The sequence below is a fragment of the Homalodisca vitripennis genome, chromosome 4, assembly GCF_021130785.1.
Source record: "Homalodisca vitripennis isolate AUS2020 chromosome 4, UT_GWSS_2.1, whole genome shotgun sequence".
Classification (NCBI taxonomy): Eukaryota; Metazoa; Arthropoda; class Insecta; order Hemiptera; family Cicadellidae; genus Homalodisca; species Homalodisca vitripennis.
In genome coordinates this window covers 149,975,603-149,996,023 of record NC_060210.1, presented here as the reverse complement: position 1 = coordinate 149,996,023, position 20,421 = coordinate 149,975,603, and the positions used below count along the sequence as shown (strand labels likewise).

The window sequence follows — 20,421 nt, the reverse complement described above, 5'->3', positions numbered from 1 at the left end:
ATACATTTAGTATTGTATAAAGGACAGTACATTATATCATTTTAGATTTTTGATTTGTTTAAAATAAATATGACTAGTTCCAAATCTACACAATTTCAGTTCTTAAACATTTATTAAATGTGTTTTTGATAATATATTGATTTAAAACTTTGGATGAATGACTGTTTTCTAATCATCCAACAATAAAATAAAAAATTATAGTTCCATAGTTGTTATAGCACATCTAGAATATATTTTATAATTCTGTAATTCATACAATATAAATGGACAAGAAACCATCAATGCATAGCAAAAGATATGATAGAATCTCTGCTTTAAAATAATTAGGCTGTGAATTACTAATAGGCCTACCATATAAAACCTGCATTATAGTCACTGGCAATATTGTAGACAGCATCTCTGCCAACAACTAGTAATCTAACAAAAATTGTAGAAATTTTTATTTTGAATTGGTATAAACATGTTTACTAAAACAAGTGGTTGTAGACATTATGTGGTACTGAATAACAATACAAACATTGTGAAAAGTAGGGGTTTCAACAAAAGTTTTAGTAGCTATACTAATACAACGTAATCTATATTAGGTAACATATAAAAATATTGGTGGATACATCTAAATGAAAATAATGGCCAAGTTATGTTATTACATAATGTTAATTAATGTGCGAATTATTTGATACTTTCTATTTGTGAATGTTCCTTATTTTTACTGGGTATGTAAAATATTATTACAGGAAAGAATAAAGGCTGCATAATTTAAAGAATAGTTTTATTTATTTTATTACTGCTTTAATATACAGGGTGTAAAAAAAGTCTCGCACTTGATCATTCCCGAAGATTACAGGTAAAGCAATGAAATTTTGTACATCATTACTGCATCTATAAATTTACTTTTTGAAGTAACTACTATTTTTTGTAAGTATTACATTAAGTTAAAGGTCTCTTTAGTAGAGAACAATGCTGTAAATCCTGAAAAGGTTCACTCTTTAAATAATTACACTGGTTTAAAGTTTGAAACATTTACAATGTAGGTTCTGTTCTAGGTGGTTAAATATTCTTGTCTTGGCTCAAGTTGTGAAAGTTAAACTTAATAAATGAATATTGGACGAAGGAAATAGTTTTTAGGGTAGTAATTGACTCTTCACATCAAACATTGTTCGTTTAAAATCGTATACATTTTTGGATATGTTTACGTTTAAATTTTTTGCTGCACTCCTTGTAGACCATCCTCCATTGGATATATACTGTTTATAAATATATAATAAGTTCAAAGTAATGCTGTCAACAGTTTTAAATCTTAAATTAAATACTAATTGTATTTTTAGTTTATAGTGGGTTATATCAATGTGGATTTACATTTGGGATTCAACTGCAATGTACATTTTCATAGAGATACCGATAAAACTGTTGTAAGAATTAATATTCCACTTAATAATTTTCATAAAAGTGTCAAAGATGTCACTATCTTATAATACACATTTCGCTGACTTTGTATAATCGTACTAAACTGAATTAGTAAGAATATAATATTACACATATACTTTTATAATTATTGGTGTTGTACTAGTAATTAAATGAAAATACAGTTCTAGAATTTTCACATCATATTGCTGTCAATGTGTGGTTGATTTGAATCGATTAAGTAGGTTCAATTGAGCTACAAGAAAACACTCTACAATCAGCTTGTCATGAGCCCATCAGAAACAAAGAATGAATAATGAAGGACTGATTCCTAAATATGGCTATAAGTTGACTCTTTGGAACCTTAACACTGTTATACTTATTTCATTATGGTTTACAACATATGGATGTTTTAATATTTATACAAAAATCAAGTAGGACCCATGAATGATTTCAAATTACTCTCCTTGTTACTCATGGCAATACAGGTAGTCCGTTGTAGTTTTTGTGGTTACTAAAAGTGTATTGAATGTGTAAAAACTATTCTTGAGTAATCAAGAGCACTAGGGTAATTTTAATTTATATTCTAAATTTAAAGCTATAACCTCTTAAAGTCAAATGTAACAGTGTGTTTACAATGACTGTTTAAATTTACTGCTTTATTTATATAATATTTATCTCTATTTTATATTTTTAATATTAAAATTGTGCAAGAACTAGATTTATTTTTCTGTTTCCTGCTTTATTAAAAAAATAAACCAGATCAAGCAACGCCGAGCGTGGCTGCTGCTTGGACAGGTGACCGCTGAGCGATCCTGTCCTTGCAAGCGGCCCGCCTGCCCGGCCATTGGTGGTGGTTCGGAAGTCACCTTTAAGCCGTTGGTCCCCAGGTTAAGTGTTAGAGAGGGCTTCTTAGCCCTAACTTCGCCTGGTAAAATAAGACATTCTTTACTTTACTTTTTTTTTTTACTTTATTATGTAATTTTAATAGATATATGCAAATTTCAATCACTCTCATTTCAGAATTCCAGAAAACTTTAATGATTCCTAAACCGTAAAATCATCACTTTTAAATGTATAAATTATGTATGTGTGAGCTTAAGAAAATAACAAAGACTAGTGGATATAATAACTACCCTAATTTCCAAGTGGATTTTGACAACTAAAATTTTTTAGCAGAAGTACTTACAAGAAATGCCCTTGATACATTCTTTAGGTTGAGTCAACCAATAAAAGTTGTCAAGATGGTAATTGTCCACATTTAGTGAACTAAGTTTATCACTGTTATTAGACACCTAAGATATATATGTATATATATTTTTGAAGTTTAAAACCATAATCATCCAAATTTTGAAAGGGAATGGTTATATTTCAGCTAATAGATATCAGAGAGCAAAAAAGGGAAATCTTTTAGAATTTTTCAACTAATTTACAATAACTGTTGTTGTAAATGTTTTTATAAGTAATATAAAATAATCTTGTGGGATGTTGAGTTTTCTTAAACTGTGATATTGCCCAATCAACATATTATTTATTGAACAACCTTGACTCTCAAGCAAACATTTTTTTATCAACTAGATGTTATTAGTTTCGTGCACAATTTTCTGCTGAACAATTATGTCATTACTATATCCTTTCCTAATTGCATAGCACTCATTAAATAAGTGGTGGTCAGTGAAATATATTCCAATCCCCTGATTTATTGAACAGTGTTTTTGAACCTATCAAAGTGAAGCAGTTTTTATAACACCAATGAAATAGCTCTAATTTCTGTGCAACATTTGATTGAATAGCTGTGCAACAATTTCCATAACATTTGAACTATTTTAAGCCAGTGTGGAGGAATGTTCATGTCCTCTGTCGCTTTCTTAAGAAGAGCAATTATGATGTAACATGACGAGCCCTATGATAATATTAAAATGGAAGTCCTTAGCATTGCATATTACATTTTAGTACATATTATTTCAGTATTCATGCTAAATTTCAACACAATCGGTCATAGTAGCTTTTGCTTGATAGAAACACAAGCGTCCAACTATAATAAGCTATTCTGTTAGTCTATTTAAAATGATTTTAATTCCATTTAAAATGTCAGTGTGATTCAAGGGCCACTTGCCTCGCTGTCCTTGATAGTACCCTTGTTTCTCATTCTTGATGTACATATAATAGAGTGTAGCTCCTTGCCCTCTGATCTCTGTTTGCTATATACTACTTATATATACTATTTTGCTATATACTACTTTGCTATATCCTATTTCCTTGTCTCATTCTAGAAATTGTTTTATACCTAATCAGTATTATATCTCTTATCAATGCAAAGCAGACTTGCTGCCCCATCTATGGTTTTCACAGCCATAAAAACATCTGGTTTGTGTTTGATTCCTTGCTTTAATCTACTTGAAATAATCATTGCCTTGCCGAATTCACTTCTTTCCACAAATTGTAGTGGACACAACAGAGCGAATGGCTCATTGAGTCATGTTAATGTCCGGTCTTTTTGGTTTTAATCCTTCAGCTACTTTAAATATTCTGTGCCATTTAAGGTACTCCATATCGGGTATCACAAGGGTACACATATTCACAATTTTGTTCTTTACATTGAAATTTTATTGCAATGTTTAAAAACAAACCCCAGAATACACTGAATGGTTTCTATTTGTCACTCACTGGTGCTATTTATAGTAGAAGAGAAGTAATGCTATTGTCCTTTGTTTGCAGTACACTACATCCTCTTGTATTGCTTCTAATTTAGTATTCCCATGGGAGCTCCAAAATTTAAATATTTTTACTTTTTTAAATTTTTTCTTCCATAAAAACCTTACTTCGGTCATTACAAACTTTTTAAAACAAATATTGCAAAAACAGTCTAGTCGTTCTCGAGTGATGTGAATACTAATAAATAGCATTTTATTTATATTTGTATGGATAAAAAGCTTATCAAAACAGGGACTATATTTTCAGAAAATGTCTATAATTGCACTGAACTTGAATATAAAATTTTGTAAGATACATTTGCACACTTTTTATTTAAAGCAGTTTTATTTCAGAGTCCCTCTTTAAAAATGAAATATAACGTATCTTATTAAAGTATCTATCAAACAAAATACATTAAAGCACACTGTATTGAGTTGTAAAGATTGTCATTTTGCCGAACCATGAGAACACAAAGATGAGGAAGAGCACGGACAAAAGCTCCACAACACTTGACACTGTTGTTGGCCAACAGTGTAGAGAGGGTACAAGGCCTGAGGTCAAATATCCTTATCTAGTGTTAGAGAATGTTGTAGCTATAAATGTGAATAGGTTTTAATGGTCAATACTACAGCTGCCATTCATCCTTCCCACTCTTTCTACTGACAACTTGAAAGTTGTCAGTGGACACAAAGTTATAAACTTAAATATTCCATTAATCCTTTGGCCGCCGACGCCCGATTGACCAGACTTACAAGGTTCAGTCGATGAATGCCAATGTCCAGTTGAGAAAAAACATACTAAAACTGTTAAGAACTATTTTTGAAGTAAATAACACTGTCTATACATAATAATCAAATTGGTAGTTCTAATTACCTTTTGCTAGCTGTTTTCAATGAACAAAATTGTTCTGTATGCAGTACAGTGAGTTACTGGCAGGAAAAGTACTAAAATCAAGGTACTTTATCAGAAACTATGCATGTCTACCCTTTTTGCCATACTAAACATACTATTGCAAATAGTTATGACAAAAATGTATATACAGTGGAACCATAATATATATCGAACCTCAAGGGGAAATAAAACTTTGGTATATATAGAGAATTTCAATATTATGAGGTTTGATACATCAAAACTGTTTTGGGCAAACTTTGATGTATAGAGATTTACAATTGCTGTTTTGTTATTCATTATCAAGGTTAAATTGGCACAGACTTTGGTATAAAGAGGTCCATAACTTTACAATAACAATGTAGGCTTGATTATTAATACTTTATCAGAAAATGTATATTAAGATATTATAGCAAGAACATAAATTTAAATTTTTCAATTTTACCAAAATGTACAGTGTTACAATATAAATAGTAACATGAAATAATAATTGAAAAATTTATGTAAATACAATATGTTTGCCATCGCACTTTTACACAAAATACTATCACAGTTGAAAATCTAACACGCATAGTTCACTGAGTTAACTTAAATTCCCTCGAATAACAGTAACCTTCAAATCAAACTGATAGTGGAGTGGTGTTTCACCTCTGGTGACAACAGAAAAGAGAGGAGTGTCTGTGGTGGGGGTTTTAAGTCTGGACATGAAAAATATGGTTCTCTATTTTGGTTTGTGATGTTGTGTGATGTTGACAATCTGAAACTCGATATATAGAGGTTAACAGTATACAAAATGAAGAGTGGAAATTCAATATATTGAGATTATTTATATTAAACCTTCGATATATATAGAGGTAACATTAGCATTGAAGCAGCAAATTCAAGGGGAATGATAAAAACTTTGGTTTATCAAAGAAATTGAGGTTTGATATATCAAGGTTCCACTGTATTTGTAAATACGTTTTCTAACATTTGGAAAATTACATAGTGTAAAATCATGTAATACCATATAACTATTATCAAACATATGCTATTGTTAAAGTAGTTGTAACAATATATAAATTATTTCTAATGTTAATGCCTGTCAACAATACTGCCAAACTTTTTCTCAAAATATAGATCTGAAATTCTGTGAACAGTTATTACATGTAACAACTCCACAGAATAAACATGTTTGTGACATATAAAACTATTTTTAATACAGGTTTGTTGGTTGAAAGTGATTTTTTATGTAAAAAGATACTGTTTGGCATTACCATGTTTTGAAGTAAATATATAATGGTTTTGTTAATTAATAAATAACTAGCTACAAAATCATTCAGTTTGTCTAAAATCTAAGTACAGTACGTAGCAAAACCTACTGCATTGAAAAATCGTTAAAGTAGGCATTAAGATTTTGGGTAGTTCTGCTGCCTGTGTGCTGGTGGTACAGGTCGGATGCCAGCCTTTTACCTTGACATCCAAAAAGTTCATTGAATTTCTGAATATATAATTAGTTTTATTTTATTTTCCTGTAACTAACTGTTAAGATGTGAATACACAAACAGTGACTCTGTGATGGCATGAGACGTGAAACTATGAAATACAGTTAACATTTGCAATAATATTCACAGATTACATCAACCGCAACAAGGAGAATAATAATTAATGCAAGATTTGCAACCTTTCAAATCGTACATGGTGAAAGCATGATTGAGGATGCTGTCGCACATTGTAGTCAAATCTTTGAACTACAGCCTTAACTATTGTTAAATTGAAGCATGAATAAAGTAATCCAACCATAATAACTTTTTTAACTTTACTTTAATAAGCACAAAATTGCTATAAGAAGACAATGAAGAGAAAATAAGCCTAATGTTTACAAAGGAACCTTCGTCATCTTATCAAGATAAAATTGAATACTGCCTCAGCCTACATTACTTGGTCTGATTCATTCTTGTAGCCATACCAAGGTAACAAAACATACCTGGAGAATAAACTTATCTTTTCCAAAGCTGTTTGTTAACTTTGATTGGCAGCATAAGCTAAACATACCTCATACCACAATGAACATATTTCCCTCCTGCTACAGTCCAACACTATCAAAACATCTAGGGAAGCAACATGTAACTGTAACAGGATATGATTGTGACATTTATAAAATTAAAAACAACCATATAAGAAAAAACTATTACACAGACAGTGACGTAAAACTATTAAATAGATGTCACTATATGCAATCAAATTCATAGATCGTGTCAACATACGTTGTACTTGCATTGTCAAATTGAAAATGAATCTGTATTGAATGAATTAAGAACATTCCCGTGGCTTTCTGCAATGTTTGCATTGCACATCCTGTAGCTGAACAGTGGATTTACATGGATTACATTTTAGCTTTTGTGATTTGAAAATGTGTGATTACATTTTCAAAAAAAACAATTATGCTTTGATGCTAACCACTTAACCCTTTACATTTTGTAAGTGTCCCTTTAGATACATCACATTGACTGTGTTTATTCTTAATTGTGTGACACACTCACTATATATTGCCAAGTAAAGATTTAAGGAACAAGTATTTAACTTTCTTGGTTATTGGAAAGTAGGAAAATACAAATGAGAGTTGATGAAAGATTTGTCTCGGTTAGATACTTGGAAACCTATTTAAATAACCATAAAAGTAATAGAAGCTAAAAGATATTCATAGATTTTGTATATCTTATAATCTAGTCTAATAATCTTACAAAATACTACTTACTTAGTTAAGTCCATACGTTTAAAACTACAGGCACTGGTACCAATTTTGAGCAGTTGAGGTCTGGTACACAATATTCACAGTTATGCATTGATGTAAGAAAAATATGGATATAATATGCATTCATATGGCTGAAGTGCATATTTACTGATTTTAATTAATAGAAGTCAGCTAGTCATAAATGTTTACATGGTTTTCGTAGTTTTCTTCAAATATTGCAACATTTAATGATGATTACTGCGATTGCTAAATAATATTTGGAATAAAAAAAATCGTGGAACTGGCGGTCATATTTTTTTTAGATAGCAGGTCATTTTTGAGTGATATGTACCCGTACTTACTATAAATACATTTGTACTAAAAAACCTATATATGTAATACACTTTTCAGGAAAATGTGGAGATAATTATGGTATAACAACATTATTATACTAGAAAGCAAAAAAAGGAAATCTAGATGTCATTGTCAAGGGCTAGGTTGTCTGAGCCTGACAGGTCAACAAGTTCTCTGTCAGACAACATATCAGCAAAGTTTTGTGACATTATTGAAATGAAAACCTAAAAAAGTTTATAACAAGCTATAAACCAACATAATAAACCATACCCATGATACATCTCTAATTTTCAAAATGGCTAGATGAAGACGATTTTCTGCCAAGTTTTATGACGTCACCGTGACATCACTGTTGCCAAAACAGCAAATTTCAACATTGAAATCAGCACCTCTTTCTGTTTGAAATAGTTTATTAATAGTGGTGGTAGTTTTCATTTGTGTACTATTGTGTTTATGTACTGTCAAAACACATGTGTGTCAGATCGACATTATAATGCTGATTGCCACTATCAAACTAATTATGATAGACATTATAGTGTTGATTGCCAGTTCCTGGGTTAAAGTAATATTTGTTAGTTACATTCTCTTAAAAATGAGGTAATGGTTTCCTCTTAAATAGGTCATGACTTGGTTGTAAATATTGTTATGGCCAAATCTAAAATCTTTACTTAAGTCTGTTTGTCATTTATTTTATGGTATAAATGTTCCAAATTTAAGCTTTCTAGATTGTTAACGCGTAGTAGAATTTATTGTAAATGAATTGTGATGGCTTTAGTATACATTATTTGTTTTGCATATTTTTACTAGGACATTTTGTTTTATGTGGGCACCTAGAGGTATCAGATGAAAAGCACTAGGACACTATTTATGTAATAAAACCTTTTGATAAAAGTATCACAGTTTTCTAGGAATCCCCACAATTAGACACACAAGTTGGTTTTTTGTGCTGAATTCAATTGGAAGCAAAAGCTAATGATGGAAATAAAATATTTACTGTTGACGCCACACAACATATTAAATGGTAAATTATTTGTTAGAATTTTCCAAAACAAAAGTGGCTCCCTTAAAATCAAAACTTAAATATTTGTGACTCACTTGTTGTTTGAAGGTAATTTCAATTTACTTCTGATGCTATTTTTCGGTCACCAGAAGTTGTAATAGAAATCTTTTCAAACAAAATAATGTAACACATTGTTCTACTTCCAGGTGGTCTTTGCATAACATTTTAAAAATTATTCCATTAGCTTAACCATGTTGCCAATTTTAGCAGTACATTGTACCTTTTGTTACTGGAAGGTCATTAAAAAAACTATTTACAAGGATTAAACAAACAGTTGTGGACTATCTAAAACTAACAATAAAAGAAAATGTAAAACTACAAAATAATGTAGTAATCTAATACATATTCATACAAATTATTCTTTACTTAAGTAATATGCTTGTAAAGTGGCATTTGAGTGAGATAAGTATTTGCAGTGAGTATTATTTTTTTGAGATTATGTTAGTTTATTGTCTAACTTTATTTACTGAATATTATATTCCCTGCTAATAAGTATTAACTGATATACAGAATAATGTATTATTTGATTCGCATGATTTGATCTTTTGTTACGCATATACATAAATTACTTAATTCTGTTGAAAACATGATTGGATTAATAAAAGCTTATTACTTTCAAAATGTGTGAAGATGAAGGGGCTGAATAAATTTATGGTTTGCATCACTGTTGAGATTTGAATTTAAACAAAAATCACATAATACATTCTTGCAATATAGAAACAGTTTTAAGAATCAGCCGAATTCCTACAGAATGGCACTCCATCTTTTTTGGAGCCATAGTTTTTATACACATTTGCGTTTTAGAATAGCTTATTCATTAGAAGCTTATTGCCTAAATGCTATATTTGCAGGCTGCAGGAATAAAAACAGAACCCTCTGAACTGGTCATTTATACAAGTGCTAGAGACTGTAAGGTAGTAGCACTGCATTATAAGTCAGCTGTAGGGAAATGGCCCTTACGTTATATCCTTTAAGAATAATGTTAAAATTCAAATATGTTTTACGCTAATATTTGTGGTTATAGCATTTTTTGAGATGTATCAATCGAAAGATATAGATAGCATACCCCAACACTATTTTTAAAGTTTTGAATGTTTAAATGATGAAGTAATACAGTTTTATGCATATTTTTTTCAGAATAATTATTAAAACATTAAAACAACTAAAAGTATTCAAATGTGTATTCATCATATTTTAATATGAAACACATCCCGTAATTCGTCAACTAAAAAATATGATTATAAAGTGATTGAACTTTATCTTTGCGCTTGTGGGTTAAAATCAAGATGTGTACCAGTACAGCAAGCTTTTAGTTATGAATGTATGTTAACTCTTAAGTGATCAACACTTTTGGAATGTTGACCTTGTATATCTTCTTTAATAAAACACCAAATATAGATATTTGGGACAGCAGATGGATTAAACAGTTAAATAGCAATCATCACTTTCAAACCCTGTATTGTTGAGCCTACATTGAAAATTACATATCTGATTAACTGCTCTGTTTTATATAACCGAAAGATGTTAAAACACCACCAGTGTGAGGCTTGTCACATATGTATCAAATACTTGTAAAGATCTAGTTTAACTATATATTATTTCCTAACGATACTAAAGTTTGGCTGATATTGAGGAGCTAATATAGTCTAAAACTCAATATACATGTATATTTACATACTTGTATACAGGTCTAGTCACTTGATTATTTTTCAATTTCCAGATAAATGTTTGCTGCCATGGATATCAGCGCAATGGATAGCACATCCTACGGCAGCACCTCCTCTGATTCAACAGTCATTGACTCTGAAGAAGACGATCGTGCGTTTATTGAAATTTCGGAATTAGACAAACTTCTCGGACTCCCACCTCCTCGGTTTGATTTGAGTGTGGCGGAAACGGACTCAATTAAAGTGTTTGATTCGGCTGAAAGTAATAGTAACTTTGACTCGGATACAGATCTAACAGTGCCTCATAAGCCAGGTTTACCTCAACGCTTAAAAATGGACAATGGCTTTGAAACGGAAGTGTGTTATAATAAAGAATTAGAGAAAGTGTCAGTGATAAAGAGTGAATTGACTATTGAGAGTGATGGACAAGAAGTAGAAACAGAGTGTAACAGTTACCTTACAGAACCAGTGCCAGTACCGGTACCGGTACCGCCTTCTTCAACAGGTAAACCGTTGTTATACTTTGTTACTCATATTATATTTGTAGAGCGAGAAGTCTAATACTGTAGATACAGCATTTGCTGCTAGCACAACTGAGAGTTATTATTATTACTGACTTATTGTGTCTAACAGAGTTTTTTTTTGGAACTTTCTTTTAATCATCCTGATAGTATCAATACTTGTGTATTATTATTACTGACTTATTGTGTCTAACAGAGTTTTTTTTTGGAACTTTCTTTTAATCATCCTGATAGTATCATAGTTGTGTATTATTATTACTGACCTATTGTGTCTAACAGAGTTTTTTTTTTTGGAACTTTCTTTTAATTATCCTGATAGTAATCATAGTTGTGTATTATTATTACTGACTTATTGTGTCTAACAGAGTTTTTTTTTAACTTTCTTTTAATCATCCTGATAGTATCATAGTTGTGTATTATTATTACTGACTTATTGTGTCTAACAGAGTTTTTTTTTGGAACTTTCTTTTAATCATCCTGATAGTATCATAGTTGTGTATGCTGGTGGTATCCAGCAACAATGTGTAAATCTAATGTGCAAGTTTGGTGCAGAGTTACTCCCAAGTAGTCAGTTACTTTTTTTAAGTAGAGGACTCTTTTTGGCCTTATTCTCTACATTTTCAAGGCCATTCTCTATGGCCATTGAAAGATCGTATTAAAAAGATTTTAAAGGGAGAGAAGCCTAATCTAAATTGGGCTAATATTTTAGTGGGTTTACAATGTATATTTCAAACTATGGACTCTGTTATACATAATTCTTTGTCTCAGCAAATTTGTATTAACATATTGAAGTAATAAAACCTTATTAATTTTCTAATTTTCTTATTGAATGTTAGGGCTATATTTAAACTTGGTGCTTGAGTGCTTGTAAGCTATTATTAACCCGTTGTCATTTCTATTATCCTACAATAAAGCAGGGATATTATAGCAACTTCCTTTTGGACAGTATCACAAGCATCCATGAGGTCAGTGATTGTCACCTATGTTACTCGCTGGACCATATCCAGAAACCATCAGGTGTTGGCCTGATCTATTACACTGAAAAACTTGTGAGGGCATTAATCGTGGGGAAAATTCTAGATACCAAGTATTTCTCATTCAGGATGAGAAAGAAATCTTTTTAGAACCAGAAATTCCCTTACTTCCAAAATCTTGCAATACAAACTTGGGATAGAGATCTCAGTATTTACATTAAGTATTACTTTTTAATGACATCCAGTTCTGGCTATTAAGCAGGTTTAGTAGCAATTAATTTGAAACTGTTATACAGGGTGGCTATAATGTCACTATATTTGGTTGAATATTTAAAGGATGTCCATAAATTACTTAATCAAACTTAACCATAAGATTTTCAGATCAAAATAAGTTACATATGTTCCATAAACTATGTTGAATATTTAAGTGGAAACCATTATTATTAACAGATAATAGTATGTTTTAACTCATTAGCATTGAGACACTAAAATCTAAGTCTCAGAAGTGAACATTTATGGATTTGAGAAAAGTTCCAGTGTATAACGCAGTTTTAAACCTTATCCTCATGTTAAAGTTGGAGCCTCATATGAGCAGCAGGCGGCTGACTAGCGTGCCATCTTAAATCTTGAACACAAACACTTTTGATTGGAATAAACCCATCCATAGACATGTACCATCAATGATCTTATTCTTATCCATGTTGAAATAAAGTATATATATATATATATATATATATTCTTTCAAAATTTAAAGTATACAGATGCAATTGCTTTTGGGACATCTAGCGGACAATTAGGCTATATAAATCCTCAGCTGAATCCCATAAAAGGAAAAATGCCCATCATGAAACACAAAGTTGTATATGTAGAAATTGTTACTTGCAAAATTTCAAGTCCATAGTCGGTTCATCAGCGAAAAATAGACAGAAAAGAAATTTTTTAGAGTCCTTAGTAATATCTAAGCAAAATATAAAAAAAAATTAATTACAGCTAAATTCTCAAAATATCACACTTGAGTTGTAGGCTTTGTAAAGCTCAGCCAAATCTCTTGGAGAGACATGCACTAACATTGAACTCTATTTTGTCTATATGCAAACAAACTGAGTCAATAGTGTATTGAATGAAGTATCCAACAAAGATAACAAATGTCTAAAATATCAGTTGAACAAAGTAACCTCATTACATGTTTTCTTATGTCACATGTTAAAATGTCAAATGACTGCATTCATTTTGTTTACAAATGTTATTATTCTATGATTGTCTCCATATGGTTATCCATAAGACCATTGTAAAAATGTTCATTAATGCTCAGCCATATCTTAATGGTGTGACATTCACCATCATTGAATTCAATGTTGCCTACATAAAAATGAGGGTTAATGCAAAATTTCAAGTTTCTAGGTCAGTTTTGTCACTGATCATGAGTGGTAGGCTTTGATAACGCTCAACCAAAAATATAATGTATTAAGGGTTATTAGTAATTTTTGTTAAGTTTTTATATGATGCAGACTAGACAGTGTTTTAATTTGGTGCATTATTATTCATTATATTCCATTTAGGCAATTTTTAATCCTGTATTTCTTTACAAAGTTTATTTAAATATTAAATCTTTTCAACTTTTTTTAACTCTTCGAGAATGAACAATGTATAAACAATTTGAATGTAAATATTTCAATTTGCAATTTGTGTTGTTTTTGTGAATTTTTCTATTTAAACCTATACTCTTACTGTGTATTTCTGTGTTGTGTAAAATAAAATAGTAATTTTCTTCTATAAGATGATCAGACATTTTTTAAAGTATAAATTATGTATTTCCTGTTTTAAAAGTTATTTTGTTTTGCACTGTAACTTTGTTGTATTTTAGAGTGAACCAAAACGCAATATTTCTGTATAGGGAAATTAGTTTAAAACTTGATATTGACACTGAAAGATTATATATTTCCTATTTAAACTTAATGTTTTCAAAAACAAAATTCTTATTTACTGCTTGTAAATTTTGTATGCAACCATATGGGCTATCCAATTTTAGATAGGCCTACAGTTCACATTTTGAGAATATATTTTATGAGTATAAATATTTATGGTTGCAATATATATAAAACTGTTGACTACATGCAGCCTATGATACCTATGGCAAGTCTGTTGCATTCTTATTATTAGCTTCTTATACTAACAGTAGTTAATAAAGTACTCAGTGAGCATTGTAATGAGAAGAAAATAATTCAAAAACACTTAAATGTGAAAGGTTATTATTAAATATTTTGTACAATTAAAATTAGCTTATGGTCCTAGTGTGTTGAATATGAATAATGAACGTTTCATAAAATGCAGACTTTATGGTTACCATGCAACACCTAAGCAAGTGCCGACTATAATTTTCTTGATTGACATACTTAAAACTAAACGCCAAACACATAAATAAAATCACTGTGAGACAACGGAATAAAGAGACTGTCATCAATTTAAGTGTTATATGTGGTTAATTGTCGCGGATTTAGCATTTATTTATGTATCTGACGGTTTGTTAAAATGAGTCAAACTGAAAGAAAAATATGATTTGAGAAAAGATTATCATTTAATATTTTTAACCTTGAATGCTTATAAAGTGCAAATTGGCTTACAGTTCCTGGACTATTTGTTCTGTTAATGACAGTAAGATGGTGCTCCAGAATGTATACAAACATTGACATATGCCATCTGAACACAATTCTAGAACACAATTATGAGGTCTCTGAATATTAATAATTTGTCAGGGGAATATCCCCAAGTCCACGCTTTTGGGTTAATTTGTACCCTCTAAACTAAAAAATAATGTTCTATATATATATATCACAGCGCTTTATTGTTTGTTCTTGGTCCTATACTAAATTGTCTCGTTCTTATTTTTAAATATCTAATTGTATAAACAGATATGTATAATAGCTTTCATAACCACTGATTCAAAAACCCAATTAGGTTTATTACAACATTAATTAATTAATTTCAAGAAATAATTTGCTTGTTTATCAGATTGTATATGAATATTGAATATGAAATGATATAGTATACTAATAAGGATAAATACAAAAATCAGTGTGTTGTTCACTTACTAGAGTCTAGTTGTCATTACAACGATACAATTGACTGCAACTTGCATGGTGAAAGTGGGAGGCAATCAACAATTCTAATGTGAAACTCTCACATCATAAGCTTTCAGTGTAAACACAACCAAGCAGACAGTCTCATATGCTCTGATCATTTATATCTGTTTGTTATTTCTAATCAGAGTAACTACTTATTATTTGTTATGTCAATACAACTTAAAGATGTTTTACTATTTGTTTATATTTTTTATGTAAATAATTATAAAATGTTTGATATTCTTTTATAAAATATTATTTTGTATCAGTTCACAATCAAAATGACTAAAGTTGTTGCCTTGAAATTTTATTGGGCGGGTTATTAGAATCTTTTTATATGTAAAGGCATTATGGTAAACTTTGTTCATTTGTTTTTTTTTTTTTTTTTGTAACGTAATATTTCAGTTTTTCTGATTAAACATCAAAGTTGTGTTAAGAAAAGTACAAAACCTACCATCAATGAATTTTGTTATCTCAAACGAATTGCAATTAACCTCTGGTAAGAAATATAACCAGGATATATGCTGATTGTAAATTATGTGTTCAGTTAAGGTTGTTTGAATCTTTAAAGAAAATTTGTCTCTAGTATAGTTAACGAAGGTTCAGTTTCTAATCCTCTTCAGAAGAACTTCTTACATTGGTTGACAAAATTCTCCTTTTGAGCTTTGCAGCATCATTCTTATACAAACAAAATTTAACTATTTGGTTGCCACTATCTTGAAATCTATATGAAATGCTAAATTTATAATTGTGGTTTCAAAGAGAAATCACAGAAATGATTTATCAAGTTTTACAATTTATTTTAACTTAGTATGGTGTCATAATTGAAACAATTAGAAACTTAAGTGAACCTTGTATGTACTTGATAAATATGCATTTATTAACCTAAAAGCCCAGTATTTGAAATATTGTAATTGAATTCCAATACTATGAATATTATGAAATTACTACTACCTATGTTTTGTTCCACATCTATATATATATATATGTATATATATAAATTAATGTTTGTGTGTTTGTCCTTTATGGAATCGTAAACTAATTAACCGATCATTATGAAAATTTGTATGTATATGTATTTTTTGACGGAGAAGGTTTATATGCTATGCCCATTGATGTAACTCACCACCAGGTGGTGTTGCAAAAGATAAAAGTTTTCAAAGCGCCTGCACATTATAAACTGCAATTACGAGACAAATACGTATATTAAATAGGCAAACACTATTTGAAGGCGATAAGTTTTGATGTATATTGGTCTTTAAGATAAATTTCTGGTTGAACTTAAAGCTTGAGTGTTAGACCACTTTATAATAAAACACATGTACGTGTACAATGGCTATAAACATATACAGATTTTCTTGATCGTAGCAACAAAGCAAACTCTACATCGGCGTTGGAAATATAATTTACTTGAGCCAGAAGTGCACATACACGGGTAACGCTTACGAAAAGCGTGCGAAGCCGTGGGAAACAGCTAGTATTAAATAAATAAATGCTACATAGACTCTTTTTAAATGAATAGAAATTACTTACAAACTTATTCAATACGGTACATAATAAATACAATTTAATTCCAATCACATTTTTAGTTTTGCTATAGAATGATGGGTAGATGAGTAAAATGACTTCAAGTTCAAATAGCCATCATTTTGAAATCTTGAATTGGGTATACAGGTAACCATCTTGATTTTAGTCTGATAAGAACCATGTTAAGCTTCTATACTCTTACTTTTGATAACAGATTTGGAGGTGTCTCATTTTAAAGATAATTAGAAGCAATCCCTAAATAGCTTTTCTTTCACTCTCTTTTACTACTGATTATTTAAAAACATCTTAAACTTGTTTATAGTATATTCAAAAAGTATACACGTTAGGAAAATTAAGAATGTTTATGATGCATATTAAATATATCTTGAACATACAGTAAGACAGCTCCCATGGTTCTATAATCATTAATAATGGTATGGACAAATTATCACACTATTTCTTGTATTATAGTATTTTTGCATTTTGTAATTTTATTGCTGGTAATTTAATTTTTCCAGTGTAATGTAAACTGTGAAAGGTAAAACAGCCGCTATTTTGAAATTACTTAATCTCTATCCCTTTTATTTCTAGTTGTTAGTTGAATCTTTATGTAAGTAGTAAGACAAGAAAGTATACAAAGTAAGAATGAGTTAACTCTAAATATTTATGAGTTATAAGTTATGAGGTAAAACCAAGTAATTCAGGACACGTGTTTATTTTTGAAGGGGCCTTTTTTATGTTTATTATCTTGTAAAGTATCAGTAACGATTTCTTGAAGTTTGGTACCAAGTCACGAAAATTCCCTGTGTATTTTATGTATCAACCTAATTGATATCATTCTTTATTAGTGTACTGTCATACTTCATCTCCAACAAAAGTTGTAAAGAATATTGATCTAGATGAGGAACATGAAGTAAGTCGCGGAATGGCGATCCCCTGGGCCAGACAGGCAGTACTGTATTGTGTACCCCACGAGCAGTACGGGGCTGCAGGCAGGCAAGACCGGCCGTGGTATGCTGCGTGACGTCATGGCGATCGATAACTTTTACTGACGCTGAGCCTCTGAGACCTGTTTTCGGCAGAAAACCCGACCTGGGTCTGCGAGCCTAGTATTGTATCTATATATAGGCGTTCCTTTATTAACCAAAGGACAATGACAATAGAGGATTCCATTTGCCATCGGCTTTGATTTCTTTTGTGCGGTTTTTATTTGTCGATGCCTACTTTCATTTCAAGAGTAAAACTACTCCCAAGTAAGTTTTTGTTATATTCTTATTCATATTCATATTAATAACAACCGGTTGTAATCCTTCCTAAAGGAGTCTTATATCTTAAACAGGATTAATGCCGATTAAGATTTAGTTTCCTATTTTAAGATTTTACTGTTGCAACTCGTTTACATTTAATTGTCCAAGTAACATTTTATAAAATTCTTAAAAAGTGTCATAAAGCCACAGTATTATCTATCGATATTCATGGGAACAAATACTTATTTTCTTTCATAATTCTATTATCAAAAGTATTTTTGTAATATTATAAAAAGTTACTACGTTTTCGTATTAACGTAGAAATATTTAAACATGTTATGATTAGTTTTATTTGACTTCAGACAGTATTGTGGAGATAATGCGAGGAAATAAAACACGGAAAATATTTGCCACTCTTATCAGTCTGTTATAAGCCAAATATATTCAAGGAGTAGTTGCAACATTACACCAATATGGCATTACATATTTGTTCATATTACTGCCAGTAACAGTGTACAATTATTATGAATGTGATATAAGAAAATTGAACTATTTAATCTACTTTGTGTTCACGTTAACTACCGCATCGTGCAGTAATAAAAGTGTATGTTAGGTTTGATGTTGTTGAAACCCTTTTACTATTTAGGCCCACACTAAGTTGGCATAAAACAATGAGTCAGGTAGAATCTTGTCAAATCACGAACGCGTTTCACAAGTTCTAAAACTGATTAAGTATCAAAATCAAATGGAAAGAAATGCTGGTTTATATGTAATTGATTTTCATAAAAATCTATGAAGTCGTTATTAATGTCAATATATTTTCATAATAGCAATCAAATGACCGGAAATGGATGGAGAAATGGAAAAAGAGTAAAGGAATAGTAGCTAGAGCTGTACCACCGCATGCCCTATCACGTGGGGTGGGTAGTCAAACTGCATGATCTCGCGATAGTTCCATCAGAACCCCTCTTAGCGATTCCTTCCTGCAGCTGAAACACAAGACTTGCTCATGTACGACCAGCAGACAACGCTATTAGTCAAGTCTCTGTTTACGTGGCTTTCAAACAGTGTCACGATAACGCACCGCCTGTCTCCCGCTGAAACGTGAGACTAGCTCATGCACGACCAGCAGACAACGCTATTAGTCAGTCTCTGACTACGTGGCGTTCAAACACTTCTCACTAGCCGTGTATCACAATAATCTGCCGCATGGCTGCAGCTGAAACGCGATACTAGCTCATGCATGACCAGCAGACAACGCTATTAGTCAGTCTCTGATTACGTGGCGTTCAAACACTTCTCACTAGCCGTGTGTCACAATAATGTGCCGCATGACTGCAGCTGAAACGCGAGACTAGCTCATGCACGACCAGCAGACAACGCTATTAGTCAGTCTCTGACTACGTGGCGTTCAAACAATTCTCACTAGCCGTATGTCACAATAATGTGCCGCATGACTGCAGCTGAAACGTGAGACTAGCTCATGCACGACCAGCAGACAACGCTATTAGTCAGTCACTGTTTACGTGGCGTTCAAACACTTGTGTGTCACGATAACGCACCGCCCGTCTGCCGCTGAAACGTGAGACTTGCTTATGCACGACCAACAGACAACGCTATTAGTCAGTCTCTGACTACGTGGCGTTTCAAACAATTCTCACTAGTCGTGTGTCACAATAATGTGCCGCATGACTGCAGCTGAAACGCGAGACTAGCTCATGCACGACCAGCAGACAAATTAGTCAGTCTCTGACTACATGGCGTTCAAAAATTTTCTCACTAGACAATAATGTGCCGCCTGACTGCAGCTGAAAACGTGAGACTAGCTCATGCACGATCAGCAGACAACGCTATTAGTCAGTCTCTGACTACGTGGCGTTCAAAACATTTCTTACTAGTCGTGTGTCACAATTAATGTGCCTCCAGACTGCAGCTGAAACGTGAAACTAGCTCATGCACGACCAGCAGACAACGCTATTAGTCAGTCTCTGTTTACGTGGCGTTCAAACATTTCTCACTAGTCGTGTGTCACAATAATGTGCTGCCTGTCTGCAGCTGAAACGTGCGACTAGCTCATGCACGACCAGCAGACAACGCTATTAGTCAGTCTCTGACTACATGGCGTTCACATTTCTTACTAGTCGTGTGTCACAATAATGTGCCTCCAGACTGCAGCTGAAACGTGAAACTAGCTCATGCACGACCAGCAGACAACGCTATTAGTCAGTCTCTGTTTACGTGGCGTTCAAAACATTT

At 31.6% G+C, this 20,421-nt stretch overlaps 1 protein-coding gene across 3 annotated transcripts in view; it reads left to right on the top strand.

Annotated features, from left to right (window-relative positions):
* Nucleotides 1–20,421, top strand: part of LOC124360329 (zinc finger protein 107-like) — a 131,294-nt gene that overhangs the window by 63,075 nt on the left and 47,798 nt on the right. For all 3 annotated transcript variants that reach the window (XM_046813858.1, XM_046813861.1, XM_046813859.1), the window contains exon 3: nucleotides 10,831–11,282. In XM_046813858.1, coding sequence (XP_046669814.1) covers nucleotides 10,835–11,282 — 448 coding nt within the window. In that variant the 5' untranslated portion in view covers nucleotides 10,831–10,834. The remainder of the gene's footprint in view (nucleotides 1–10,830; nucleotides 11,283–20,421) is intronic.